The sequence below is a fragment of the Convolutriloba macropyga genome, chromosome 7 (genome assembly GCF_964194025.1).
Source record: "Convolutriloba macropyga chromosome 7, txConMacr16.3, whole genome shotgun sequence".
Taxonomy (NCBI): Eukaryota; Metazoa; Xenacoelomorpha; order Acoela; family Convolutidae; genus Convolutriloba; species Convolutriloba macropyga.
The window spans coordinates 58,270,379-58,292,888 of NC_134474.1; the positions used below are offsets into that span (position 1 = coordinate 58,270,379).

At 34.7% G+C, this 22,510-nt stretch overlaps 2 protein-coding genes across 3 annotated transcripts in view; both read right to left on the minus strand.

Annotated features, from left to right (window-relative positions):
* Positions 1–381: 381 nt before the first annotated feature.
* Positions 382–11,662, minus strand: LOC142342406 (innexin unc-9-like). The gene is made up of 6 exons (XM_075393724.1): positions 11,350–11,662; positions 9,871–10,014; positions 9,242–9,341; positions 8,346–8,836; positions 3,329–3,784; positions 382–735 (listed from the first exon to the last, which is right to left on the minus strand). The coding sequence occupies exons 1-6, from the start codon at positions 11,525–11,527 to the stop codon at positions 470–472; spliced, it is 1,635 nt and encodes a 544-aa protein (XP_075249839.1). The 5' UTR covers positions 11,528–11,662; the 3' UTR covers positions 382–469.
* Positions 11,663–16,655: 4,993 nt separating this feature from the next.
* LOC142343196 (COP9 signalosome complex subunit 2-like) overlaps positions 16,656–22,510 on the minus strand; it is a 508,192-nt gene continuing 502,337 nt past the window's right edge. For both annotated transcript variants that reach the window (XM_075394924.1, XM_075394923.1), the window contains exons 8-10: positions 21,819–22,050; positions 17,757–17,996; positions 16,656–17,319 (exon numbers count right to left, since the gene is read on the minus strand). In XM_075394924.1, the coding sequence (XP_075251039.1) occupies positions 17,136–17,319; positions 17,757–17,996; positions 21,819–22,050 (656 nt within the window). In that variant the 3' untranslated portion in view covers positions 16,656–17,135. The remainder of the gene's footprint in view (positions 17,320–17,756; positions 17,997–21,818; positions 22,051–22,510) is intronic.

The following is a 22,510-nucleotide window of genomic DNA, read 5'->3' on the forward strand; positions in this document are numbered from 1 at the left end:
ACATGGATTTTTATTATCGGAAAATCTGGCATTGAAAAGCCGAGTACAGCTGGACGTCCAGCAATTTAAAACTCGCAGCTGTGAGTTTCAACATTATGTTCGATACATGCTATAGTTGCTCAGTCGGCTGGAAAGCATTGTGTCAGCGTCAACCCATTACCAAATTGCTACGTCAAAACACTAGCCTAATATGCACCGGGAAGTTGTGCAGCACTAAACGCCACATTCTCAATGGGAGAACTGGGATTGATAAGTGCTTCAAATTGGCTCACCGTGACAAGTCGTAATTTGAATTCAAATCTGTCATTCGCCAGCCCAAAAATGCTAAAGCAAGTACCTCTCATTTGTATGTAAATAGTTTTAAAACGAAACTGCTTATTGTTCAAATACTAAACTCCGAAATTAAAACAACTTTAAGTAATCAATTATTATATTTAAAATTCGTTGCAAATGAAAGGAGGGCGGCGTTTCAGTTGTCAATGAAACTATCCAAAAGCCTCCGTCTTTCATCTGGCCTTTTTATGGGCGTCGGCGGGACAGGTCTGAATTCTCGACCCAAAGACCGGTTTTGATTCGAAGTCCCGCCCACTTGCGACAAGGGAGGCCGGCCAAATGTCGGATTTGGCATAGTTGTGTTCAGATTTCCCCCTGGCCGGTCTGGTTCGTCGGATATTCTTGTCTCATTGGCGAAGGGAGATCCCCCATTTTGTGAAGATAAGGTTGCAGTTTGTAAATCTAGAAATATTGCACGCTGAAGAAAATCAGTGTCACTTTTTTGGGAAAAACATTGTTAGTGATATTATATTGGGAAAGCGCTGGCAATGTGTATATTGTATCTCCCGTGGTAGAGCGGGAAATTATTTTTAAAAATAACCAATTTTGATGTTTTTTAAGCGTGTATAAAACGTGATAATTTATGTATATATTGGTATTTATGTGTATATATAAATATATATATATATATATATATATATATATATATATATATATATATATATATATATATATATATATGTATAAAAAAATTACTAATGTCTATATTAAAAACGTCAAAATTTAGTAATTTCCCGCTCTACAACGGGCGCTATCATATACACATTACTAGCAATGAATATATTATTCAAATTACAATATAATGTCGCTGAATATAATGTCAAATTTCTACACAGCTGACACAATTTCGAACTTAGTAAAAATAGGTGTTGTCAATTAAAATTCAATAGCAGAATTTAGGCAATAAAATCAATTTTCTAGATACAATTACACCAAAAATTCAAGAAATCATTCCAAACCCTAAAAAAAACGAGTTTTTCTATTGCCTTTTCAAAATTCCTACAACAGAGTCGACAACCCATTGCCAAAAAGGGTCTAAATATGTTCTCGCAAAGTTGAGCAAATAGCAGAAGACTACAAAAAGTTTCGGCGAATGAGCTCACAGCCATGTAAAATGCATTCAATTACCCGTACCGAACTCCAAGTGTAAATCAGTACTGGGCAATTGTAAATGCAAGTCTCCCATGTAATATAATTTGCTCGCCTTCTAATTGAAATTTGCGTCTTTCAAGCGTAGTTTAACGGGGCGAAGGAGTAACTTTCGGCAGTCACGGTTGCGCAGTAAGGAGGGCGGATATATGTAGGTAACGGGAGATTGGCGGTTCGAGCCCCGTACGGAACTTTATTTTCGCACTTGGGTTAGACTTGCCAAGTCTTGGCCAAGTCTGACAAGTCTTAAATGTGTTATGATCATAGCTCTGAATCAGTACTGATACTTAGAATTGGAATTAGACTAGCCCAGTACTTATACAAGTACGGGTAGGTTACATAACAAAATACACAATGGCGAAATACATATCGTGTCAATTTACCCAATTCATTTCCTTTGATGTTTTCATTCATCACTCCGATTATAAATTAGCACTCGATATTCCAAGCATGTTTTCGAATAATTAAGCTTAAAATTCAATCACATTTTAGGTTGTGATAGTTTCATATCAAGTCCCACGGAGGCCCGCGATGACCCGCACGCCATTACACTATTGCACTAACTCAATTTTATGCTAAACTAAACTATGATTCTGGTGGTTTCAATATCCGGATAGTATATTGGGTGTGTTTTGATTAAATTGTCACTATGGGTATATTGGCTTTGAGTATTTTGTACTGACACCATTCAATAATAATCGATAGAAATCTTGTTAATATGGTTAACTCTTGAATGCGGAGCACAGTTTTTGTTTTAAACTTTTTATTAAGACTATAAAAAACACTTCTTGAAATTTGCAACGATAGAAGTGGCTTCTGTTTTTGCTAGAAACGAAAACAATAACGTTTCATTGAAAAAAATGGCTGGCTAGCAAGAGCATAAAAATTTACAGACAAAATTATTTTTCGTTTGCTTTTGATAACTAAGTTCCAGTACTTTGTCAAAAAAGTACACAAGAAGGTTTTTAAAGCAAACTTTGTCATTTTTGACATATCCAAGAGGTTAACTTTTGACTAATGGTGTTCTTTTTGTTTAAAAAATTGCTGCAATATATTTGCACAGCCCTAATACATTTTGTGGAAACATATACATCAGTCTCAAACTTGTTGTGGTGTTGAGCAGTTTTTTAACCAAGTAGCAATTATTTTTAAAAATTAGTTCCTTAAAACTGCAGACCGTTGAGGGTCTGTCTCTGGTCCACATCCAATTATAAAACAGATAGAAAATCCATCAAATAAACAATTCTTCAACCCTAAAGCACAATCCTGGTAAATCAAAAAGAATTCGATTTTTTTATTCAAAAAAAATTTACAGAAACTAGAGGCGCCTAGAAGTTCCAATTTCTGCTTGACAACTTACTTTCCAAAAAGTTTTGTTTGGTTTTATTTGCAGTCGGCTCAGTTCGACGTCTCTGGTGCCATTAGACACCAAAGACTTATTCCTTTGATAAGGCGGTCTTCTGCTTTAAAATGTGATGGATTCAAATAATGAACTACATCTAAATTAAAGAAAAATTAAAGAAGCGTTTTCCATTTCTTATTTTACAAAATTTCAGTGACTGTATATCATTCTAAATTTCCAGTTACCTCTGCATTGAAAAAAGATCTTTCCATTTAGTTGAGGATATTTTTGAATTTTGTGAAAAACTGACAAAAAGTAACTACAAAAATGGGTGCTATGGTAATTATTTTGTCACTCTCATACAAACTGATCGGGAAAAGCTAGCTCAGCGAGCATCAGAATCAGGAAAAAGCAAAAAATTTTGATGAAGAAAAAGACATCACGTTGCCATTCAGAGCTTCTCCCAATTCTTCAGCGCAGCTTTTATTTATGATTAAAACCTACCCTGTATTCCATTCGCAGCTGTATACGAAGGAGGTTCCGCTGTCGGTTGTCCAAAGTTAGGAACCCAAACCGGTTTTCCCAAAATTCCACCCTCCCCTTCATTTGCTCCTGGTTGACGTTGTAATAGAGCACCTTGAGCATCCTCACGCCCGAGGCCAAAATTAGGGATTCCGAGTGGTCGCATTGGTTCCATAAGCTTAACCTCTTCTTCCATAAATTTTGAGTACAGCCATCTAACAAACGCACATCCGACTGTTTTACTTGTGTTGATTTCGACCATTCTGAGAATTAAGACGCCGTCTGATCGGAGATACTCGTTCACGAACTTCTCAAGGGCAGTCCGGTTGTGGGAGAGTTTGTCATACTCCACTCCAAAGCGTCTGCTGGCTCGCTTGATTGAGGAGATTACGCAATGCATTCGGTTGTACGGAATGGCAAGACGCCAGCACCACGAGACTGAAAATGAGTTACCGATTCACACTAACTAAAGTTGAGCTAAACTGTAAGTAATTTGATTGTTTGGTACAAAAGAAAACGTTACAAATTAATTTAGGTTACTTAGGTTATTTTACCTCAACAGTGTTATAATAAGTTTTTACTTTATATGAAGTGAATGTGAAGCTCGGTAGTCTACACTTCTGGTAAAGTTGATACAGTTGAATGGCAGAAATTAGATTAAAATGTGTCTGCATTTTATGATCTCCCGTTATAGCCAGAAATTGAACTTTCAACATGCTGCCTGATTCATTTAAAATCATGCGTCAACCTATAATTTTTTGCGCGATTCTTGCAAGATGTTACAACATAACCGCATGAGTTTTGAGAATCTTGGAGCACCTTATGCTTATGGTTATTGATATAACAGTTATAATCTTGCATCTTACATAATTAACGTTAGTGTCAAAAATCCTGAACGAGCAATATTTTTGCCAGAATATTGTCGTGCCAAATCATTAAAGATAAAGATGTTTGTGGTGCCAACTATTGCAAGTTTTGACGTTGATATTGATTTGAACAACTTTAAACGATGGGTAGAGCCACCAACGTTTATCAATAAGAGTGAAAAGTGTGTGCAAAGCAGCAGAGATCAGCAGTGAGCAAGTAAGAAATCATGAAGTTTTAGTTGAAGTAGACAATTTATTACCCAAAAAAAATACTTGACCCGAAGTTGATGATGCTTTTGCAAAGTTTCTCGTCTTCTAAGCTAGTACATTTTCTAATTTTTTTCCACTTATTGTTTAAGCACGGTGGCTGGAGTACTTCCTCTTATGCACTTTGACACTGAAGTATGATCCTTGGCTTCAATCTATCAACAAACTGTACAATGAACCCTACAGCTCGAATTTTGCTCATCTTTAGCTGGCAGATTGGCTTTTTTTGCCAATTTTGAGCCCCTAATCGTTTTAACACTTTTCACAAGTGAAGATCCAAAGTAGATTGTTTCCTTGTTTGTTTAAAAGTTGACTAAATGAAGCATTTTTAATAGTAATTTGTGCAACAAAAAAGCTAGAAACATTCCTGGGCAAAGATTTTTCATTGAGCCACAAAACGTACAAAATGCGAGGAACTTTAGTCGAGTAAGTTTACATTCTGTTTTCCTCGATAGCTTTTAACAACTTGTCAATTAGACATAAACAAAAACAAGGAGGATCCGAAATGTGCTTTTGCATAAAATGTTCCGACCACGCTTAAACACGTTTTTGACTTAATTGTCCGACAAATGAGGAAGAGATAGAAAACTTTCAGAAAAATCAGTTTTTTATCGAATAAAACAGGTGTAAACATTTTCAATCGCTTTAATCTCCAATCAATAGACAAATTAAACAATCACGCATGAGAAGGTTGATGATTCCTAACATTAAAATGAGTAAGAGACAAGCCAATCACCAAAATCAAATGAAAAAAGGACAGGCATTACTTATAACCAAAACTCAATTTCTATCTATTTTATTATTAAAAAAAGACTAAGCAAAAAGTAAAAAATAATATCCGATAAAAAATAAAGTAAACTAAATGACTTGCATTTCAAGAAAAAAAATGTGACTTGTCTTTATTGAGAATATGCAACAAATAGACAGTAAACAAAAAGGTCAAATTTAGAAAATACGTTGACATTTTTTGAAAAAATTAACTTCAGAGTTTTTAAAGCTATTAGATGTCAACTGAAATCAATCAACTGCTCCACTTATAATTTCAGACGAAACCATTGAAACCTATCATTATCCAGGATGTCATATGACTACAAAAGAAAACTACAGGCGGAAATAAAGCAGATTTTTGCGAGGAAACGGTGTCGATGCCTATAAAACCACAATCTATTCAATATAATACTGGAAATAATCAATTGCACCTTCTTTCGAAGCCAAGAATACGACTTCTCATTAACGTGATGATCGGACAAAACAGCAGAAGAAAACCACAGAAAGTGAAAAAAATCAACAAAAATTTAAAAAGTCATATAAACTTATTATTTAAATTATTTAAAAACCATTATTTCAATATGAAGAGCAATGAATACTAATTTGATATTCACTTGAAAAAGAAAAAACCATTCTTTAACAAGCTTACGCTAAAAGTTGGCAGAATAAAAGGTTCAAATAGGCTGTGAGCTTTCAATAGGCTGTGAGCTTTCACTGTGAGCTTTCAAATGAAAAAGATTTTAAAAAACTTGCCAATGTTTAGGAAGTCTTTTGGACAAGTCATTAGTGAGACGGAGCCAAAAAATTACAAAATAACAACGAGTACAGGCAGAACAAAAAATTCGAAAACAATTTTACGCAAACGCAGTTGGACCCGAAAAACTACCTGCTTTCGGCTTGGATTACCATGTATGTTCAATGGCCTTTATGTGCACGTAAATTGATCTGTTTATAAGTGAGCTTTGATTTGAAGTGATTCTGTCCTGTGACTAATAGGTACAAAAAAAAACAAAAAAAGCAAATGTATTTAAAAAAAGTATATAGAATGCAAAATTACAGTCCGTAAAATTTTTATTTAGAAAGCTCCACGATAAGGAGAAAACTTGTACTGCTATTGCTGCTTTACAAAAATTGTGAACAAAACAACGAAAGTTAGGCTGACATTCACAGACCTATAAACCTCCGTAACTCCTGGGAAAATTTGAAATTCAAAAAAATCCCAACTTCAAAACTACGAAGACAAGCTTTCTAATGATACTACGCACAAACCTGTACAGTGAATATATCGATCGGCGAAAAATGGCTGAACGAAAAAAACTCATTTGAGTATATAGTTCCTCCCTCCCTCCCTCCATCCCTCCCCCCCCCCCCACACCCCCCCCCCCTATAATGGAGTCGGAACGAAAAGGCCAAATTTGCAGTTTAAGAAAACAAACGCTAATTAACACTTATTTAAAAAAATAAATTGATTTCTAAATCATTCGATTTAAGGCAAATTCAAGCTGTTATCTCTGTTATCCACAGCAAAAATATGTTTTTGTGGTATAATATTTCATTATCAGGTTATATGGTTGCAAAATTACCAAAACTTCCATGCATGACTCGGATCTGCTTTCGGCTTGGATTATCATGTATGTTCAATGGCCTTTATGTGCACGTAAATTGATCTGTTTATAAGTGAGCTTTGATTTGAAGTGATTATGTCCTGTGACTAATAGGTACAAAAAAAACAAAAAAGCAAAGGTATTTTAAAAAAAATATAGAGCCCAAAATAACAGTCCGAAATTTTTTTTCATTTAGAAACTTCCACGATAAGGAGAAGAGTTATCATGCTATTGCAGCTTTACGAAAATTGTGAACAAAACAACGAAAGTTAGGCTGACATTCACAGACCTATAAACCTCCGTAACTCCTGGGAAAATTTGAAAATCAAAAAAATCCCAATTTCAAAACTACACTCTACAAGCTTTCTAATGATACTACGCACAAACCTGTACAGTGAATATATAGAACGGCGAAAAATGACTGAGCGAAAAAAAACTCATTTGAGTATATAGTTCCTTCCTCCCTCCATCCATCCCTCCACCCCCCCCCCCCCCTTATAATGGAGTCGGAACGAAAAGGCCAAATTTGCAGTTTAAGAAAACAAACGCTAATTAACACTTATTTAAAAAAATAAATTGATTTCTAAATCATTCGATTTAAGGCAAATTCAAGCTGTTATCTCTGTTATCCACAGCAAAAATATGTTTTTGTGGTATAATATTTCATTATCAGGTTATATGGTTGCAAAATTACCAAAACTTCCATGCATGACTCGGATCTGCTTTCGGCTTGGATTATCATGTATGTTCAATGGCCTTTATGTGCACGTAAATTGATCTGTTTATAAGTGAGCTTTGATTTGAAGTGATTATGTCCTGTGACTAATAGGTACAAAAAAAAACAAAAAAGCAAAGGTATTTTAAAAAAAATATAGAGCCCAAAATAACAGTCCGAAATTTTTTTTCATTTAGAAACTTCCACGATAAGGAGAAGAGTTGTCATGCTATTGCAGCTTTACGAAAATTGTGAACAAAACAACGAAAGTTAGGCTGACATTCACAGACCTATAAACCTCCGTAACTCCTGGGAAAATTTGAAATTCAAAAAAATCCCAACTTCAAAACTACGCTCGACAAGCTTTCTAATGATACTACGCACAAACCTGTACAGTGAATATATCGATCGGCGAAAAATGACTGAACGAAAAAAACTCATTTGAGTATATAGTTCCTCCCTCCCTCCCTCCATCCCTCCACCCCCCCCCCCCCTTATAATGGAGTCGGAACGAAAAGGCCAAATTTGCAGTTTAAGAAAAGAAACGCTAATTAACACTTATTTAAAGAAATAAATTGATTTCTAAATCATTCGATTTAAGGCAAATTGAAGCTGTTATCTCTGTTATCCACAGCAAAAATATGTTTTTGTGGCTTAATATTTCATTGTCAGGTATATGGTTGCCAAATTACCAAAACTTCCATGCATGACTCGGATATGGTTGCCAAGGAAAGGTTCATAGTGGCCAACCCGTTAGGCTATACTCTCTTATTACTTACTGAAGTTGATGGTTGTCAAAATGATGTTAGCCACCAAGATAGTCCACACAATCAAGAATATCTTTTCCGTGAACAAATTGATTGTCAGAACACACATGACAGTGTATGTTTTAACATTGCCCTTCTCACGAACAAAGAAATCACACAGAGTGATTTTGGGAAAGAGTGACGTCACCATTTTTTCCTTAGCGCCGTTTTTGATCAGCAGTTTCGACACTGTAACACCGAAGTAGTAAAACTCATGCCCAAAAAATAGTGATAAGAACCATAAGTCCATAACTGCTATTATGATGTAGAGTAATTTGATAACAATGTATATTATAGATATCCGGTTGTGATGGTATGTTCGGAATACATTAAAGTTGTGACAGCTCGATGGTCTCAGACGAAGATGCTCGTTTTGCAGGAATCTCTGACGTAGGTAGTGATCTAGTGTCTTGGAGGCTGAATCGAAAGTCTGGTACATCAAGCGCACGTTGGTCTCGTTCTCTCTTAAAAAGAATTGACGCTTTAAAAAATAATTAAAATTATAACCAAAAGGTGAATTATAACCAACGATACTTAAAAAATTCTTTACGGACATCTGAAATGAAAGCTTCATCTTTCAAATTTTCAAGACCTCGGTTAATAATCTTATTAATTACAGTTCGTTTAATTGTATAACAAAGTAGACATAGAAAAAATTGACCGCCGTTTTTAAAATCCCGAAAACGTAAAAATTATCAAACTTCGACGAATTTTTCTTATACAGTACCAATACCCGAGAACAGACCGCTATTGCTTAGAAAGCGCTCCAATGCTTGAAAAAGTTCAGGAGGAAATACTTTAATTTTAAGTAAAAAAGCTAACTTAGGTAAAAAAACAATCTACGAAGGATTATTGTTGTGCAAGAGTACTTTTCTCTAAATCTCTCGACGTATGAGTTGATGTTGATTGTGTGTTTCATAGTCGCATGCCAGAAGAAGTTGGGTACGTAGAAGGTCAGAGCCATCAGTCCTGAAATATAAAAAACAAAAAGTATGAAGCACAGAACTTTCCGACAATTTATTTTTCCGGTATTAATAAATTTTTGGTTGATTTTAAAAAGGTTAAGCTTTCACAATTCTTCATGTTCCTTCGTTGCGAAAGAACAGTAAAAAAACCCGCTTGGTTGATCTCGAATTTGTGGTGCACCTACTTCAAGATAATTTACAGTTGACAGTCAGCATATGAGGACAAGCTAGTCTAAAAATTGATGTTTAAATTCGTTCTTTTGAGCTAGACAATTAAGGGAAATTACTAGTGTACTGTAAAATGTTACAGTACACTAGTAATTTCCCTTAATTGTCGTTTAGCTTCTTGATCACAATATTGTCCTTATTGTGGACATGCTGACCCTTTACAAATAAATAACCGCATTTGCGACAATTTCAATTATTACATTTTTAGGGGTTTTCACTATACTGACACTGCGACCCGGGTCACTGATTTGAAATATCTTATAATTAGTGGTCAAGTCAGTGATAATTGATTTAAAAGTGACTACCTAGTATGATTGGCACCCATTGATAGTATGTAAGTTCCCAGTCTATGTTGAGGTCATCCCTAGCCTCCCCAACTGACATGTCATCCGGAATAAAGTAAGTGTTCCTCATCCAGCAGATGTTGTCAACGTACTGGATCCACTGAGCTAAATCATGTCAACATAATAATGATAATAATTTTGTTTCGCATCGGAGCAGAATTATGGTTTTCAATCTACCGTGCATTTGCAGAAGTCTGCTTCCTTTCTTATCAACCACCGCATGTCAGATTATTCATTTTTGAGAGCATAATTGCTCCCCATAGATACGATACCTTACGAATCGTGCAACCAGACTCGTCCAAAAAGTTTTGAATAAGGCTTGACACATACGAAACAATACATGAAACTGGGTAGAACATTGACCTATTTTCTTTTCAAGTTAGTCGCTTCACTGACATTTTTGTAACTCTTTTAGGATGCTGGTGAAGATCTCCTGATGCTTAAAAACACGTCCATTGTTAAGTTTCTTGAATTTATGGCACTTAAATTGAAAGAATTTAGCAAAAACTTTTGCGAATAATCAGAATTCAAGAAATCAGTTGGTTTGGAAAAAGCAGATTTTATCCGGATGTGTAAACTATTCACTTTCTGTTTACTTGTGCAATCTGGAACGCTATCACCGACGCTGAATCTTGCCACTCTTTATGTTCTTACAAAAAAAATTTAAAAACTTCCCCAAGTGACTTGTGCTATCAGTGTCATGATAAAAGAAATTTTAATAATGTCGATAAAAATGTAATTAAATTTCACGTGAATTTTAAATAAAATAAATCAGAATAGTTGTCCGTTACCAACTTTTTTCGACCTTGTCTATGTGTTAGGTGTCTGAAATGAAAATCAATATACGATGCTAACTTTCTTAAGCGGTCAGAATAAGACTTTACCACACGAGAATTGAAAGCGCCGAGAATAGATGATACACAAATAGCGAAAAAATTATTTCAAAAAAAAACTGAAACCGTTTTATACAGCAATGTAAATATTTTTTATCAAAAATGTCACAGAACATTGGGCGTTTCACGTAGCATTAATGCACGGAAAGAACCAGATTTTCTCAGAAAATGTGAATCAACAAAAACTTAAAATTTTTTGGATCGTTAGCGTTGAAAATAAGATTTCTATTTACTTTTGGACTACTGAAGTGTTTCAGTATCTTCAGAAATTTCCGAATCACTTTTTCACTATTTTATTAGACAAAAAAAGATAAATCGAAGGGTTCTTGAATTTTCTTATATTTTTATATTTTATATATTTTATGTTTTATATTTGTCCACTTAATGAAATTTATTACGACCGCTCTAAGTAATAGGAGCTACAATATTTCCAAATGCTTTAACAATGGTAACCTCACATATAGTTCCTCCTATGTTCTTCGAAAAAAGTTTGAACAAGTATCCTGCCTAACTGATAACCAAAAAAATAGTCTGGAATCAAACTTACTGGTGAAGTACTCCGGGGTCCAGCAATCAATCGGGTCTCCAACGTATGACTTGAGAGTGCTGAGGAGAGCCAAGGAGAAGAATGTAATAGTTGTCAGCTGGAAGTTCAACTTGTCAACCCAGTTGGTGGCTTTGGTTGAGCCTGGATGCTTCAAGTTGTCAATAAACGTGTCCAACATTATTCAGCGCTGAACAAATTTGAAACTTTTTTGACCAGCGTCGATGAATAAACAATCTGTATTGAAAAACTGCAGCTAGCGAACAGTAGTTTATAAACTGTACGTGTGTGTAGGTGAATGTAATTTTTTGTTTTTGCTATACATAAATAATTGCTTTTGACTGTTTTCTATTCTATCAAAATCTGCGCGCAAAGAACATACGGACCATGGTATGATAAACGAATAATGCTTTACGTAACGCGTCAGTCTTCTAGAAGCATATGTTAGTAACAAGGAGTATTAAAACATTAGATGAGGATTTTTAGTATATTCATTGTGAATCTCTACAAAATCCGTATCTTTAGACATTGTTGAAGTAGGTGTTCATTTATTTGTGTCCAGTAAGTTACATGTTGTTAATGTTGGCAACAGATCATAAGAGATCACATGCAATTATTTGGCTGAGAACCTGGATCTAGTGGCTCAATAAATGGACAGAGAATCTTATCGACGTATTTGACTTGCTGAACAACTTGCTGTTTTCGGAACTGTTTCCTGGGAAATGAAAAAGAGAAAAACTCGGCGTTTCCAAAAACGCACAGAATGCAAGTACATGAAATCATTGGTAAATTGGTATGTGTATAAATTACTAGTTAATACGTCTCTTCCGTGTTTGGATTCTATTTCAGAAAAGCTAAGATTCAATTTGTGACTTGCGAAATGTACATCTGCCTCTAGAAAATTTTCTTGAGCAACGGAACCCAAATAACTTACCTAAAAGCAATCATTTCGCAATTATTTGCAGGTGATACTTCGCATCATCAAAATACCAAAATTCGCAATTGATACGTTCTTAATCTGCTTTGTAGAGCGTCTCTCGAAAAGTTGGGGTTTTCTGGAAATCGAAGATACAAAAAGATTACAATTATCTTTGAGGTCCCCTGCAATATTTGCAAATGTATTAATTAGCAAATGTAATCTGCACTCCATGTATTAATAAGTGCCGCACAACGAAGTGGAGCGAAACCTTTATTGGCTACATAATTGCATTTTTTGTCATCAGAATTCATACCGAAGTTGCTGATTTTAGATCTAGAAGGATCAAGTTTTTGTGATCACTCCATAAGGTAGTGTATGAGAAACAAAATATCTATCAAATTCGCCCAAACATTCCCAACTTTCGGCTATTCCGCATCAAATTCCTTATTGAAAGAGGCAATTTTTCTCACAGATACGAAAATTCAGCGTGCAATTTTGTGATTGTCTCTACATGATTATAATGTCTGTTGAGCTATCTGTACAGAATATTTTAATTGAGTCCGAGGCAACAAAGAGGAAAGAAGTTTCTTCTATATCATGAATTTTTGTTCTCCTCATTTGTTTTCCAACCGTAAACAGCAAACGTTTTTCTTTTTCCTTCTACATGATTAGAGCATCTATTGCACAAAAAGAATCTGTTTGAAGTTATTTTCGATTAAATTATTCAACAGGACATTTTCCAAATCAGAGCAATTCAAATCAAAACGAAACAAAAACGTTTCATAATACAAATTTACGTGACAAATGGAAAATGCTAAGAAAATGAAGTTTTCTTACATTTTTCGGACTGCAATACTGACTTTGTTGTATTTTCACTAGTCCAAAAAAGTTTATTTTGTAATCTGATGATTAAATCAAACTCAAATCAACTGTAGAGAGTATGTTTTCAGCTCAAACAAGCAAAAGTTGTAAAAACTGATGCAATTCTGACAAAGATAATGTCACTCTTCTTTCTTAAAAGCCTCTTTTGTGTTCTTCTATATGTAGATTGAAAAAGTACAGTCAATTTGGTTGAATATCGTGATTAAGGAGAATTAATTGACTGGATGAACTGCTTTTAGTAACTATTCCTCAACAATTCGGAAGGAAATTTTCTACCTCAATATGAAGCTTTACGCATTCTTCTTATTGGAAAGGAAATGATAAAGAAAACTCCTATTGAATATCCGAAAAACAAGACAGCTAATTAGAATGAGACCATTCCAACAGCACAAACATGAAAGTGAATATAAATCTGAAGTTAGGGGACTGATAAGTGTAAACAATTTTCTTCCTCCAAAGGTTTTCTTACCTGTTACTGAATATAGCATTGAATATAGCTTACGAAAACAATTCCAATTGGACAATTTCCAGGAATCAGTTATTTCATGTTTTATTAAAACGTAAAATAGAGGTTTACAAAATGGAAGGGTTGCAATTAATAACATATTCTGGCAAAAAATTTCAGAGAAAAATATGGTTTGCTTCTTATCCTGACTCAATTTTCCAACTTTTAGTTAAGGCCAGAATGTTCTTGATATCATCTTGTTTTTACACCCTTCCTGAAGACTTAAGTGTGTGGTCAATTAAAGGCCAATGAAAAGTTTGTATTGCAAAGTCACGTGAGGCATAAGGAACAATCATCAGAAGATGAAATAAAAAGCAAACAAATTTTCCTGCTTTTACATCGCATTTTGCTTTCTGTAGTTCTCGTCTAGAATTTCCCATTTTTTAACAATTAATCGAAAATGATTTAAATCAACCAGACAGTTTTACGGAAAAATTGTTAATTTAAAAAAAGCTTTTCATCTTTCTCTTTCTTAATTCAAAAAAGCTGTAATTATGTTCCAATTTCTAAGCGAAACAATTTTTGAGCTCGGAGTAGAAATAAAAAATAATGGAAAAATTTCAGCTTTGTTGTTTTTTTTCGTGTTTTTCATTATTTCTTTCATATAATTGTAAAACTCTTACAGTATTTTGTCTTTGAATTCTGAAATCTTCTGAAATTCTAAAAGAAATTTTCTGTTTTTTTCGGGCAAATTATTTGAATCGAATTTAACTTGTTAGTTAATTTAATGGCAATTTTTCTAGCATTTATAGTAAAATAATTTAATATCCTCCTCAACTTTACCTCTATCCCCCACGCCACAAAAAGTTTCCTCCTCCAGTTTTCCTTCAATTTAACGATTTTTCATTTTAAACAGCTCGCCCTCTTTTGAAACTGCAATAAAATTTTAGTTTTTACAAAAATCAAAACTAGCCTCTGCGGGCTACAAAATTATGTCTTTTTCTGTACGATGCGTAAACAAAAACTGAAAATTTGATTGAAAAAAAGAAAAAAACCAGCCTGCCAGATATATTCACCCATTCTGCAAAAATGTTAGAACAACAAATGGAGAAAAAAAATTGGAACACTCATGGTAAAATCATAGAGAGAACATGTCAATAGTTACGAGCAACTGAGTTGTTAAAGTCCTCAAAAACATGTTTTTGCATCCGAGTTTGATCCTTGCTCGATGATGACGATGCTCATAACAACGGGGCGATGGACTAACACCCTACACGTTGCTCTGAAACGCCTGATGAGGGCTTGGTTATGTTATTACCAGCTTGTTTAATTTAGGGGCATTCTTCCCCTACTTTGCGGGGAAGAACAGTGTGTAGGGTCAATAAGGGATGTAATGGATGGAGGGGCGTTTTTCACGGGATATCGGGTATTCAAATTACACAAAGTTACTTGTTTCGCCATGAATAATTACTTTTCATCACAGTTCGGTGGGGTGCTGGGAGGAAGTTGAAGGTGAGGTGTAATGAGGGTTAAAACTTCATAAATTGAGCATAATACGAATTATTCCGTCAGGCACTTTCGGTGAAACAGATACTTAGAGAAGAATTAGGCTCAGTTAACCTGATCAACGACTTACTGCACCTGTTATTTACCAGTTATCCCGTTTCTTATTGAATTTCACGAAAAGTCGTTTTTCAGCCGAATGTCAAAAAATTCCGAATTTTGTTTATTATAAAGATCGGTATGAATGAAATGCTTGCAAAAAACATTGTTTGAGAGCAATTAATCAAATGACGATTTGATTACAAGCGCGTAACTTTACGCTTCTTTTCTGAGTTTTACTGCTGTTCATTCACCAAACGGAACTGTTTTTCTTTAACAGGAGCAGAAAAATAATTTAAAAGAGGCTGAACAAAAATGTTGGGGCATGATTAAATTCGAAAAATCAATGAAATGTCTAAGCCAAGAACAGCAACTCTGCTGTCTCCCACTAGTTTCAGAACATCTATTTTGAACAGTATAGTCTCTTAAAGTAAACAAAACAAAAGCAGAGCAAAACACTGAATAACCATTCTAATAAAGCAAATTTGTTTTTAAATGGAAAAAATAATTCGCGTCTTTACTTTGACAGTGCTGTCTAATTGATGCATCAACTTCCGAATATTCTTTCTTATTGAATTCAAATTTGTCAAAAAATTGAACTATCGCAATGCCTGTTTTGAATAATATCTGCTGAATCCCTTTGCAAATCACTAAAATACCATGTTGAACTAATACAGCACTATAGGATTTTTAGACTGACATTTTAAAATCTTAATTAGAACAGCTTTCCTGCTCTTCTTCTAGATTCGTGATATTTCTTACTTTATTGCTGACATGGTTAATATAAATCAACCTTCTCCTAATTGTGTTTACCGTCCCCCCTGTTCTTTAATTTCATCAAATGCTTTCTTATTTCGTTTACTCAGGCAATTTGTTCAACTCCCCTCTCATTGCGTGAGTCGAGAAGAATCAATTAATGTACAACGTCCCCTCTCATTGGGTGACATAATAGTTGAGCTTCAAAATTGAGGCAATAATTCTGCAAGATCATCATTCAATTTATTTGGCTCCTACAGATCTTAACTCTATCCCCCTCCCATTGTGCGGTAAAATATCAAGGTACCTTCTGGTGAAATCAGTAGTGATTCTTCAAGAATGCGCCATCTTCTAACTGGAATGAACGCCTTTGTTCACACACTTTTGATTTGATTTGATTTTTCATATCCCCTACTTCTGCACCAGAAAGCAGGAGCTAAATCCTACAAGAGCATCAAATTTGTCAACTATCAGAAAAATTGAAAAACACTTGCTTTTTCGGGTTTGTGAGGTCAGTTAGTACAAGCGCCTCAGAAACTTAAAAACAAAGTATCTGTCTCACTGAGTGGAATGTTGATATATGCTAATTGATAAGTTATTTAACAACACTGTCAACCTTTTGACAGTGGTCTCTTGCAGCCCTTATTCATTAACAGTGAAACCTGTCGATCACGAACTTTTGTCAGCCACAAATTGAAACAAAAATGAATTTAAAAATTTAATTAATATCTATTCAATTGAGTCTTCAAGATAGTTTCAGAGTTCATCGGAAAAAATCAAAATTGATATAAATCAACAACAACCGACTAGTTGCAACTATCCAGCATAAATATTCCAGAAATTTAAAGTTTTCCCAAGTTCGAAGTCTTTTTTTAAACACAGATCAAGAGTCGGATAAATTAGACATTATGAGGCTCAAATTCTTCACAGGAAACTAATACCAATTCTTTATTTTGTTCATCAAACTGATATCGATGTGAATACGCTAGTAATAGCTGAAAATTAGGATCCACCAATCAAGACTTTAAGTTGCCAATCAGTTATTCGGATACTTTTCGAATGAGGTCAAATCGGAGCGTTCAAGTTAGAACTGCTGGGTTCGAGCATATTCATTAACGTGATAAGTATCAGAAAATCGAGATAGTTGTTTTTAAAATTGAAAACGCATGTTGGCACGAACAGCTATCAGTTAAGTTTGAGTTGAGTTACAGTATCAAGTATTGATGACATTTCTCCCATCCATTTGTCGATGGCTTCGTATCTTTCGTTACTGCTCTCTAGTAATCTAGCTTGTTGCTGGTCACCTCCACCACCACCATGTTTCATCTCCAACACCTGCCTCACTTGGTCTATTTTACCATTGATCTTCCTAAAATGGATAAAAGCACAAACGTTGTAACCCGTCCGAGGAAAAGCACGTCATCCTTTTAAGCTGGTACTCTTTTATAACCAGCCCAATAAAATAAACCAAAAATTCACCTCAGTAGTTGACTTTATATCAAAACTGAGACTCAGTTCAAAGCTAATAGCGCCCTATACGAAGTAAAAGCCCGTGCTTCAAGCTCTGATTATCATTAGTGCACAAATTTGGTGCCGTTTAGCACGTCAAAAAATCAACTCGTTTATTCTCTAAAACCCAAGCTACAGTACCCACTGAAGTCATAAATTTTTGGCAAAAAATAGCTTTTTGAAAAGCTGACGGCGGCTATTAATATCAAAATTCACCGGGTTGGAACTTTATGTGCGGGCGCACGTTATCGATCCTTCTTGTTGGGATTTAAACAGGCAATGGACATCAACTTTTACCTATCTAGTATACAGGAAACCAATAGACTCTCAACATCTTGTGTGGATATGTTGAGCCACTTGGCGATGAATTCCAGCGAGATGCTCGTGTATGGCTTGATTAGCTTGACCAGCACTTGAGTGCGGATGTTCCTCAGAAGTTCTTCAATGTGCTCTCGGATGAAGGGGTCCTCCATTATGGTGCGCTTGTTGCTCCTCAGAATACTCTCAAATTCTTTTATGTCGTTGTTCTGATACGCACTACAGCATAAAAGAATCAGATCAGAACTTTTCTTCTCCCGGTTTTTCATGCTAATAACAACGGTATGTATTAATCGCAATGTCGATGATTCCCTTTTACACCTCATATTAGGCAAAACAAATTATCAATGCAAATCACACATGTCACTTATGACAAAAGCATTACACTGCGTTTCATCGGTTCCAAATCTTTCTGGATACTACTTTTTTGCGGTTAGCTTTTGTGAACTGCATAATCCACTAAACTTACAAATATCAAATAATTCTAAGTTGAAACAATCAAACATTTGTTGAGATTTGTTATTTAAACTGTCATTCAAAATAGGGAAACTCCCGTCCCAACAAAATATAGCCCTATAAGTAGGCTAACGTGGTTACAGTTGTGCAAAGTTCCAAACTGCTACTGTTAGCAGTTGTTAAAAAAGGATGACTTACAAGGACAAAACCCAAATAAAAATAGTCAAAGTTTTGTTCTTAATTGGATTCAAAAACGCCAATGTTTCTCGGATACGGTGTAGCCAGAAAAAAACTGGCTGTGTACTTTGTAAAAAGCGTCTCTTACTTAGGTATTGTTCCTCAGGAAGAGATTGAGAATATCAAGGTAAGATAAAATTAATTTAACTGTACAGAAACAAGGCACAGTGAAAAATTATTTACCGCTCAGGAAGGAATTGCGCTTTAATACACACTGTCTGTCAATTAAATATGACTAAAATATCACTAAATATGACTAAATATAACTAAAACATAACCGACTAACGTCGGGCGAATTGCTCTCAAACGACCGGCGAGCGGTTGGTTTCGTCAGTAGCTAGCAACGGTTTAGTGAGGTTAGCGTTAGCTTGATCTGACCCCGCAACTTTTAGTTTTCTAGCTTTGTTAGTAAACAAATCAAATAAAAAACTGACATTTTTAAAAAAAATAGCAAAATAATTAAGAAAAACTTCCAGATTTCGCAGTGAAAATGTTAAACCTACTTTTCTCTCTGGAATTATGTCAAGTAAACCATCTGCTAGACTTGAAAAATTTTGTTGGCCAGTATGATCGTTAAAATCAGAAAAGGACAAAAAACTCAAAATTTTTGAAAACAATCGCAAATTTTAACAAAATCTTGCCAAATTTCAAGATATTAAAATCTTCAAAACCATTTCATTGTCTTAAGAGACTATCCAGTATCACTATTACAAGCTTTAAATAGTTTCACTGGCTCATAAAGATCTATAAACCTGGAACATAATAATTTTCCGAAAATTAAAAAAAAATTTATCAAAAAAGTGCTACAGCTGGAGTCATTGAAATATTGATAACTATTGCATTAACTCTAGAAACTATGCGACAGCTTATCACGAAGCCTTGGAGGAGGTCTTTAGGATCCTGGTGCAGGAAAAAATGATAAACATAGCTGGCAGATTGCCAGAAAATAGCCGCAATAGATTCGTAGATCGGCAGTCTAAAAAAACAGCAAAAAAGACAGACCCGTTCGTCTTTTCATTGAAGGCTGATCTGTTATATTTTGATTAAAAATCTGTATAAGTTATTGCTGCCTCTATTAGCTGCTCTCGAATAACCTTCATTTAGAGTGACACACACCCATTTGACCTTATCTCTTTGAATTAAAGTAAATAAAAGTCAATTTCAAAGTGAGGAAGTCATTTTTGAGAGTGAGGTAAGTCAAGTGTGACCAAAAATTTAATCACGCGCATGAACGAAAAAACTCGCTCCACTAAGAGCGAAAAATGACGTCACACGTGCAATTCAGTTGAAATTGCATGAAAGAATGAACAAAAAGTGGCGGTGACGTCATATGGTCGTAACAAAAATCATGACGACGAAATAAAAAAAAACCAAGAGAAGGCCAATAATAGCCCCAGCTATCGCTGTGCGGCTATTAAAAAATTCAAAAAGATTCAAAAACCTTGAAAAAATTGCAAATATTAAAATCCTGTCAGAATAAATGACAAAATAGAAAAAGATTGAAAGTTTTCCAAAAAAATGCTGAAATTCGTGGTGTTGAAATCTTGAAAAACATTCCATTACATCTAGAAGCTATAAAATAACCTATAATCAAACACTAGAGGAGGTTATGTGGCTCTTGAGGCTGGAGAAACATAAAAAATGACGAAAATTTTCAAAAAACTTGTAAAAAATTTCAGGTTGCATAAAAAACTGCCAAAATTAGTGATAATAAAAGATGAAAAATAATACATGGCCAAAAAAAAACATTTTCCAGTAACCTGTTATCAAACCCTAACGGAGATTTTCTGTTAGGCTGAAAAATCTGAATGACGAAAAATGTTGAAATTTTTTTAAAAAAAATTGCAAGTTTTGTAAAAAAAAATGCTAAAATTCGTGGTGTTCAAATCTTAAAAAACAATCCATTACATTTAGAAACTATACAGTAACCTATTTTCAAACCTTAGAAGAGGTTTCTGGGCTGTTGAGACCTAGAAAACAAGAAAAAAATCAAAAAACATGAATGCAAGTTTAATTTAAAAAAAAGATACAATTTTTCTCATTAAAAAAATTGAAAGCTATTCTATGACAACTAAAAATTTTTCAGTAACTTATTATCAAACCCACAAGGACGTTTTCAGGCCCCTGGGTTTGGAAAGACCTGAATAAGGAAAAATGTCAAAAATTAGCTCTTAATGACCGCTGGGCGCTACCTGTTTCTCCCGTTTTTGAGGACCAAAAGCCAGAAGCGTCAGACGAAAAATCCCTCAAGCGAAAAAGCGCATAAAAAAGCCCGACAGGACTAATATAATTGCTACAAACTTCGATTGAGAGCAGTTAATAACTGATTGTTGGTAGTTTTTCAATTTTTTTTCATATTGCTAGTCACCTGGTTCTACATTTCAATTTTGCGTCCTTGGTTGGCAGTAGATAAGTATGTCGACAGAATGTGAAATTTTCCGTAAGTCTACTTTTTCATTGTAAATTTAATGTCACGGAAAGGTTGTTAACTGTGCAGAACTTGTGTCGAATATTCTATACCAACCATAGAATTCCTTGCAAACCAATCGTAATGAACCTGATGCAATACCAAAGTTGCTTTTGTAATTTGTGCATACTTGTAAAACTGATTTGATGACCGTGGAGTTCTCCAGTATGAGTTTCAATTGATCAAATCAATTGGGTTTTGATTCAATGTCGTATTAAATTTTGCTTGTCCGGCTATTCCAACTCTACTATTGAATTCGCCCTTGGGAGCGTTTGTTAACTTAACGATCTCGGATCCAGCACAATAGTTTATTCAAATGTGCTTCTGAGATCAACAACTTCCAAGCAACAATAATATAGTATCAAAACACAAACGGAACGAATGACGTAGGAGGTGGGGTGTGGGTAGTTCTTTAAGTACGGAGAAGGTAATGTAGAGCAATCGAAATTTCTCAAAATGAACTTTTTACTTCGAATATTACCCGAAGTTTTAAATTTCTGGACAATGGAAAGACACTGCAAACCCTAAATGTTAATGCTCCACGTTCAAAAACAGAAATTACTGCTTGTAAAGAAGTCAAAATTCAAGCCCTGAACAGATATGCTTCAGCTAAAAAAGTGTACCACTCATCCCATTTCCCAAGACGAAAATTTGTCGAAGAAGAAGGTAGCACAAAATTGCTACAAGTTTCGTTTGAGAGCAACTAAAACCAAGAAATATGCCTTAAATTTTATAACCTTACTCAAAACCACGCTGCATTCATGCGCAATAAAAAAATTATTCAATCCGTGTAAATGTTCACAGGAACGTCGAAAATTAATCACCAGTGAAATGCTTCATGAGGTAAATTTTTTTTTGAAAGTTTATTTGCGGACACTTACGCAACTAGATTAGTCATAGCAATGATCTCAATGTTGTTCTTGAATGGCTTCGCCTCCTGTGAGTCGAATGGGTTAATTGCTGATTGGGTGAGCATGTTGGCTAGCACTAAGTACTTGAGACAGGTAGTCCTTCGGACACTGCCACTCTCGTCGTAGTTCTTGAATGCCTCGAAGAAGTCAGTATGTGCTTTGTCAAACTCATTCTCACGCAAATGCATCTTTCCGCCACATTCTGTAACAAAAGTGCAATACATGCTAAAAACCAATATGTGATTTTGTTTATACTCATTAACGAGATAATTCCTTTTTAGAAATCATTTTTAGCTAACTAAATCCAACTGAATTAAAAAAACATAGCAGGACAAGTCCTGGCGTACAATTCAAAGAATTTTCATTGACTAAACAGAAAAACTAGACCTAGAATGGACTATGAGTGAATTGAGAAAACAATTTTTTAAAAAAAATCAGATAAAAAAATAAGAAAAAAAAACAGAACATCAATGTCAGAATGCCGCATGTGAACAAAAAAAACCACTAGCGAGAAATGAAAATTTAATTCAAACAAGAAACTAGGCCTAGAATGAGCTGTGAATGGATTGGTAAAAAAATTTAGAAAAAAATCCGATCCAAAAAATCGAAAAAACAGGAAAAATCAGAGTGAAATTTCCGCATGTGAACAAAAAACCACTACC